Source organism: Salvelinus alpinus, chromosome 1, assembly GCF_045679555.1.
Source record: "Salvelinus alpinus chromosome 1, SLU_Salpinus.1, whole genome shotgun sequence".
Taxonomy (NCBI): Eukaryota; Metazoa; Chordata; class Actinopteri; order Salmoniformes; family Salmonidae; genus Salvelinus; species Salvelinus alpinus.
In genome coordinates, this window is record NC_092086.1 from 97,618,016 (window position 1) to 97,626,129 (window position 8,114).

The 8,114-nt window shown below is 42.7% G+C and overlaps 1 protein-coding gene across 7 annotated transcripts in view; it reads left to right on the forward strand.

The window, feature by feature from the left end:
- Positions 1-8,114, forward strand: part of LOC139535608 (protocadherin alpha-C2-like) — a 71,589-nt gene that overhangs the window by 56,405 nt on the left and 7,070 nt on the right. For all 7 annotated transcript variants that reach the window (XR_011667167.1, XM_071335203.1, XM_071335220.1 and 4 more), the window contains one exon: positions 3,679-3,764. Coding sequence is in view for 6 of the 7 variants with exons in the window: in XM_071335203.1 (XP_071191304.1) it covers positions 3,679-3,764 (86 nt within the window). In the remaining variant the exon portion in view is untranslated. The remainder of the gene's footprint in view (positions 1-3,678; positions 3,765-8,114) is intronic.

The following is an 8,114-nucleotide window of genomic DNA, read 5'->3' on the forward strand; positions in this document are numbered from 1 at the left end:
TTGAGGAGTGGCTTCCGTCTGGCCACTCTACTATAAAGGCTTGATTGGTAGAGTGCTGTAGAGATGGTTGTCCTTCTGGAAGGTTCACCCATCACCACAGAGGAACTCTGGAGCACTGTCAGAGGGACCATCGATTTCTTGGTCACCTCCCTGACCAAGGCCCTTCTACCCCGATTGTTCAGTTTGGCCGGGAGGCCAGCTCTAGGAAGAGTCTTGGTGGTTCCATATTTCTTCCATTTAAGAAATGGAGGCCACTGTGTTCTTGGTGACCTTCAATGCTGCATAATGTTTTTGGTAGCCTAATCCAGATCTGTGCCTTGACACAATCCTGTCTCTGAGCTCTACAGACAATTCCTTTGCCCTCATGGCTTGGTTTTTGCTCTGACATGCACTGTCAACTGTGGGACATTATATAGACAGGTGTGTGCCTTTCAAAAATCATGTCCAATCAATTGAATTTACAGGTGGACACAGGTGGACTCCAATTAAGTTGTAGAAACATTTCAAGGATGATAAATGGAAACAGGAGCTTTCAAGGATGGTCAATGCAACTGAGCTCAATTTTGAGTCTCGTAGCGAAGGGTCTGAATACATATAAATAAGATATTTCAGTTTATAATTTTTTATTCATTTGCAAAATTTTCAAAAAAACTGTTTTCGCTTTGTCATTATGGGGTATTGGGTGTAGATTGATGAATTTAATCATTTTTAGAATAAGGCTGTAACATAACAAAATGTGGAAAAAGTAAGTGGGTCTGAATACTTTCCGAAGGCACTGTATACAATATGATAAGGATCTTGGAGTAGATCGTCAGAGCGTTCTGTTTTCCTCTGCTTACCATTCCTCTCACTCTCGCTTTGTTCCTTCTCTCTCTCATCTCTCTCCTTCTCTCTCTCCTTCTCTCTCCGCTTTCATTCTCATGCCTCTATGTAACTACCACCTCCCGTCCCTATTTTTATCTCTCACCTCTTTCTTTCAATCCCATCACACCTGCTCTCTCCATCTGACTCCTTCCCTCCCTTTCTTTCCTGTCCTTCTCTCCTCCTCCTCAAATCAAATCAAATTGCATTTGTCACATGTGCCGAATACAACAGGTGTAGACCTTACAGTGCAATGCTTACTTACAAGCCCTTAACCAACAATGCTTTAATAAGTTTTAAGGGAAAAAAAGTGTTAAGTAAAAAATAGATAATCAAAAAATGTGTAATAAAATTAAAATGAACAAATAATTAAACAGCAGCAGCAAAATAACAATAGCGAGGCTATATACAGGGGGTGCCGGCACAGAGTCAATGTGGGGGGCACCGGTCAGTCGAGGCAATTGAGGTAATACGCCCATGCAGGTAGAGTTAAAGCGACCATGTATAGACAATAAACAGAGAGTAGCAGCATGTTTATGTGATGTTTCCTCTGTCGCTCTGCCTCTCAGTCAACACATCTGATGGGAGGTGAAGTGATACACAACAGACCATGATAACCCAAGGCAAGCCAGATTGTTAAGTTACACAGACCAGAGACACATCAGTGTGCAAAGATATTTGCACGCACCTTAACAGACACACACACACACACACACACACACACACACACACACACACACACACACACACACACACACACACACACACACACACACACACACACACACACACACACACACACACACGTTCCCAGATACACATCAAACTGTGATTATACTGGCACACTGGAAACATCCACCAAATTAAATGCTGCCGGGATTACCTAAACTAGACTGATTAAAAGCATGGTGTCAACCTTGAAGGGATAATTAGAGCATTAGAGGAGGAAGTGTATCTGAGAGTGGGTCTGTGGGTGTCTGATTGTATAGTTCTTTTGATATTGAAAGTGTATCGTCTGTTTCCATTTCCTTTTTGGTGAGTATTTTTTATGAATGTAGTATTGGCTGGACTATGGGAGTCACTTCCTTGACATGTATTTCAACTTTTAACCCTTAAGCTTACCGACTGGGGTTTTGACCCCAGAGGGGCGTTTTTATCATATCCCAAAAGTAGTTTATTCAATTCTTCAAAATGTTCATGATTTTGTCTAACCTAACGTAGTAAGCGTAAAAAGACGCCTGAGTAGAGGTTCCACTTTCATTTTTCAGAGTAATTGGAAGTTAGGTTGAAAATACTGTATCCCTGAAAAACGGATGGTAGCGTTTCTGGGCACTCTGCATAGCCTAGACTTTGTCAATCAAGTTGTTCTTAACAAATCTAAATCATTGTTTAGTTTTTCTGTATCTATGGACTTTCAAAATCTAATTTCTAGTCCTTTGGGGTCATTTTGACCCTAGCCAAAAACACACAATTCCCCCTATACCAGCACTTCCTATACTCGGTCCTCGGGACCCCAAGGGGTGCTCGTTTTGTTTTTTGCTATAACATTACACAGCTGATCAGCTGTGTAGTGCAGAAACCCAAAAGTGCACCCCTAGGGGTCCTGAGGACCGAGTTTGGGAAACCCTGCCCTATAGTAATTTGATAAATTGGACCTTTATTTTAATCTAGGTTTCTCTGGAGACGTACTATTAAGTAGTACACATCATCAGAGGGTGGAAGGGGACCTGTATCATTCATTTTGACCAGATAGACAGATCACCTGCAGAGATACACTGCAGCTAGCTCCCCATGTACTTGCCTAAGATTGTACTTTTCAATACCACACCATATGACTGTGTACAAAACCAAAGTTATTCTCCAAAAATGCTTTATTCTACTGAAAATGTGATATAAATACCAGAATTCTTATAATATCCTCCAATATTCTATGTGTGCAACTTGTTATGATTTGGTTGCTATATCATTTGCTTTGAAGTGACTTAGAACATGTGGGCATGCTTTTTGAAGCATGCTGCCAAAGCCCCTACCACTCCCATTGTTTCACTAACAGCGATGCTAATGCTGGTAAATGAGCTTTTTATTACTAATGTGGATTGTACTTTGTAAAACTACACATTTATATAAAAGAAAAATTCATATTTTCGTTTTCCAGAAAATGCAAATGAATGATAATTTTGCTAAAATAAGTCTGTTTTAGTCTTTATTTATTTATTACATGTCTAATGGTGTTTTGATAAGACATAAGTTGATATTTTGTTATTATTGTTGTTTTTTCCAATAGTTTCTTCTTCGGTATATGTAAAATATGTTGGTAGCTTGAGGGTTGCAAAAACAATTCATAGCCTTTAGGTGATCCATACTCAGAGAATGATGGTCAAAATATAAATTGTGACCTGAACTCAAGTTATGACATCACCCGTAATTATATTTGAATACAAACTTAATTGGCAGCTATTTGTGATGTCATGAATCGGGAATATTCAGTCCTGAATTATGACATCGTACGGGCAATCTATGACAAAGAACTGAGTTGGTAGTTTATGGTGATGTCATCAATCAGAATGTACAGACCTGAGTTATGACATCAGGCGGCAAAACTGACCAAGGACTGAGTTGGTAGCCTATTGTGATGCCATCAATCAGAACGTTTGAGTTTTTCTAAACAACCTGGTGGGCCAGCACACACATCTGGCTGGTTTTGATAGGCTATGACCAAAACTGTACTTTACTTTCAGCTCATTAATGTGTTGATACGACAGGGGATAATATTGATGTATCTAATGAGCATATGTGAATGTGTGTTTTGTGTTCCAGCTCGGTCCATATGGAGGAGTCGTCAGTGATGCAGGGAGCCCAGGGGATGCTGGTCCAGAACTGGCCCACAGTGTCCAGTGCTGCAGGTGAAATGGCTGGCTGGGTGGGGGTCAAAAGCACACAGTGTTTATCTGCTGCCCGCTCCTGTAATGGAGGCACTCTGCACACATAGTGATGTGAAATGACAGAAGATAAATAGAAATAAGGAAGTCAGATGGGAAACATGCAGGTGACCTTTTAGAATCCCTGCCAGATGAATGCTAAGCATTAGCACTGAGACTCCAGAGGGAGCATGCTGGAAAGACTAGACGAAGGCCAATGACAGACAGCAACACAATCTGCCAAAATAAAAGAGCCAATGAGAAGCTGTTACAAGACAAGCAAATGTGGGCTTATATCTGTCTGTTGGTCCGGTAGGGGAAATTGGGACAGACTTTGATAGGTGAAGTGAAGTGTGACACTGCACCATGCCTGACTTAATAGTTGTGATGGGGTGCTGTTGGGAGTGGTACATTTGAAACCATTGCCACTGACAAAAGAAGAGAGAAAGCAAGGCATTAATTTGTCCATATACACAGTATCTTAGATAAAATGGAGCGAAAACAATCACCTTTGAAGACTATTTTAGGAATCTGTCTGGTAGTGAAGAGAGGGATAACTAGACAGCGAGTGAGAGAGACAGAGGGCTGACTTGATCACAGTTGACTGGTTCGCTCCTGTGGTTGTATTCTGAGGGGTTGTCAGAATGCCTAGGCGCTGGTTTGGTGTTCCTGTCAGCTGCCTGCCTCCTCTCTAATGCCTGCCAGCCCAGGCTGAGGACTCATCCATTTACTGTCCAGTGACAGGAGTTAGAGAACAGGTGTAGGACCCTAAGGTGGTTGAGGTATCATCACGGTGATGGACTGAAGTGTGTCTGTTTATATGTGTGAGTTTGGAGATTGAGGGAGAGAGAGAGTAGGGTTAACGAGAGGGACAGAGAGAGTAGGGGTAACGATTGAGAGCGGGAGAGAGTGTATCAAGCTATTGATTTTTTCTTTCTTACTGACTGACGTTTTTTTGAGTTTATGGAAAATTTACACTCTGTGGTCTTGCAGAGAATCCAGTACTCTGTGGAGGCAGAGGACATGCAGAGTGTACTGCAGGCTTATCAGAAATGTCATGCAGGGTTAATAGGGGCTTAGTGCTACATCCTGGTATGCTGCAGGGTGAGACAGTTTTCATAATAGGGGAAGTAAGCAAAGCAATGGCTTATACAGTATACAGTATATATGATGTCATATAGCAGGATTGGCTTTGTTTCCAAATGTTGTATCAAGTAGGGTTGGAAGTGTAAAGGAAAGAATTCACATGCTGTATAGTAGAGCTATTGCACCTCAAAGAGAGAGTATACTTCCTCAATGTGATTCATTTGAGTTACCTGCAGAGAAAGGGGAAGGAGGCACGGTTGGATTAAGATCAGACACAGAGTTAGACAGAGAGGGTGTTGAATAAGGCATGGCAAGACAGCCATCTTTTTTAGAGTACTATTGGAATTCTGAGTAATTTGGGAGAGAACAAAAGAGAGACACAAATGACAAGGATGGTAAAGGAAAGAGAGGTATGGGGGTTTGGAGAAAGAGAAAGGTTTAGGATTGTCAGGGCCCTGCAGTACTTGCTAGGGAAAGCTATGTGACTTGTTTCTAGGCAACGCTGTCTAACTGAGAGATTGCTGCACCAGCCTACATCAATAGGGAGTGGGTGAAGGCAGTTTCCACGGCAACCATTCAAAACCTGAATGGAAGATTTAGAGGATGACAGAGAAACAGAGAGGAAGGGAGGAGAGAGAGACAGAGAGAAGAGAAGAGATGGATAGGTGTTAAGAGGAAAGAGTGAACAGTCAGACATGGAGAAGAATGAAAATGGAGGTGGAAAAGTAAGACAGACAAACAGTGAGCTTTTAGGAGAAAAATGGATTCATAAAGAATGCGGATACAGCATGCACACACACACACACACACACACACACACACACACACACACACACACACACACACACACACACACACACACACACACACACACACACACACACACACACACACACACACACACACACACACACACACACACACACACACACAGAATAAATAGTGTAGAATAATACAAATAAAACACACACACACAAATAACATAAACACACACTCATATTCTGAAACCTTAAGCTAACGCATGCTCTTTAAATTGGGTTGTGTAGAACAAAAAAGAAGATTGGGTTGAGGAGTAACCCAGATTGGACCAGGAATAATGGACTTGAATGTAGAACACTGGGTGCTGAAATGAGGCTAGAACCACCCCAGACAGCTGGGTACCATGGTAACCTCCTTACAGAAAGCTATAGTAACCTGCAAATCAGCAGCCACAGCATGTTCATTTTAATATGATGTTAACGGAGGGGGGAAATAGGAAATGGTCAGGGTAGAGCAGAGCTCCAAATAAGCCTCCATATTACTGGAGATACAAAGACACTGTGTGTGCAGAGCGTGTCACGCCTGCTCCCGCATAGCCCCCGCCGAGAATTAGACTCACAAAAGACTCTGCCACATCTTCCACAGAGTAACATTCGGCAAATTGATACAACTCTCTCATGTAGACACGCAAAAGAGATGAAGAGAGGGGGAGATAAAAACAGAAAAAGAAGAGGAAGTACAGGTGTAGAACTGTTTGTTGGTTTCTTTCAATAGGTGCACATTTGCTAAATACATTAGATTATTCCATCTACACACACCACTTTCAAACATGTGGCCCCCTCCAAACCAATGGCAAGCTCAACTGACCTGCTTTGACAAATAATCAATGCACTCAAAATGTTGTTGATCAGTATAAGCTACCTCCATTAACACAATCACAGTGGGCTTGAGGAAAGTGATGTACTTTAGGTGTGGTAATGGTGTTGTACTGTAATAACTTCCCCACACTAACCAGGGACAGAGGTGTAATTTAGTTTCTACTGTAAAATAATCAAGCCCTAGGAAACCAAAAGTACTGAAGAGGGTGTCGTACTAGCTCCATCTAGGAAACCAAAAGTACTGAAGAGGGTATCGTACTAGCTCCATCTAGGGAACCTAAAGTACTGAAGAGGGAGTCATACTAGCTCCATCAAGCCCTAGGAAACCTAAAGTACTGAAGAGGGCGTCATACTAGCTCCATCAAGCCCTAGGAAACCAAAAGTACTGAAGAGGGAGTCATACTAGCTCCATCAAGCCCTAGGAAACCAAAAGTACTGAAGAGGGAGTCATACTAGCTCCATCAAGCCCTAGGAAACCAAAAGTACTGAAGAGGGAGTCATACTAGCTCCATCAAGCCCTAGGAAACCAAAAGTACTGAAAAGGGGTGTCGTACTAGCTCCATCAAGCCCTAGGAAACCAAAAGTACTGAAGAGGGAGTCAAACTAGCTCCATCAAGCCCTAGGAAACCAAAAGTACTGAAGAGGGAGTCATACTAGCTCCATCAAGCCCAAGGAAACCAAAAGTACTGAAGAGGGAGTCATCCTAGCTCCATCAAGCCCTAGGAAACCAAAAGTACTGAAGAGGGTGTCGTACTAGCTCCATCAAGCCCTAGGAAACCAAAAGTACTGAAGAGGGAGTCATACTAGCTCCATCAAGCCCTAGGAAACCAAAAGTACTGAAGAGGGAGTCAAACTAGCTCCATCAAGCCCTAGGAAACCAAAAGTACTGAAGAGGGAGTCATACTAGCTCCATCAAGCCCTAGGAAACCAAAAGTACTGAAGAGGGTGTCGTACTAGCTCCATCAAGCCCTAGGAAACCAAAAGTACTGAAGAGGGAGTCATACTAGCTCCATCAAGCCCTAGGAAACCAAAAGTACTGAAGAAGGAGTCATACTAGCTCCATCAAGCCCTAGGGAACCTAAAGTACTGAAGAGGGAGTCATACTAGCTCCATCAAGCCCTAGGGAACCTAAAGTACTGAAGAGGGTGTCGTACTTGCTCCATCTAGGGAACCTAAAGTACTGAAGAGGGAGTCATACTAGCTCCATCAAGCCCTAGGGAACCTAAAGTACTGAAGAGGGTGTCGTACTAGCTCCATCTAGGAAACCAAAAGTACTGAAGAGGGTGTCGTACTAGCTCCATCAAGCCCTAGGAAACCAAAAGTACTGAAGAGGGAGTCATACTAGCTCCATCAAGCCCTAGGAAACCAAAAGTACTGAAGAGGGAGTCATACTAGCTCCATCAAGCCCTAGGAAACCAAAAGTACTGAAGAGGGAGTCATACTAGCTCCATCAAGCCCTAGGAAACCAAAAGTACTGAAGAGGGAGTCATACTAGCTCCATCAAGCCCTAGGAATCCAAAAGTACTGAAGAGGGTGTCGTACTAGATCCATCAAGCCCTAGGGAACCTAAAGTACTGAAGAGGGTGTCGTACTAGCTCCATCTAGGGAACCT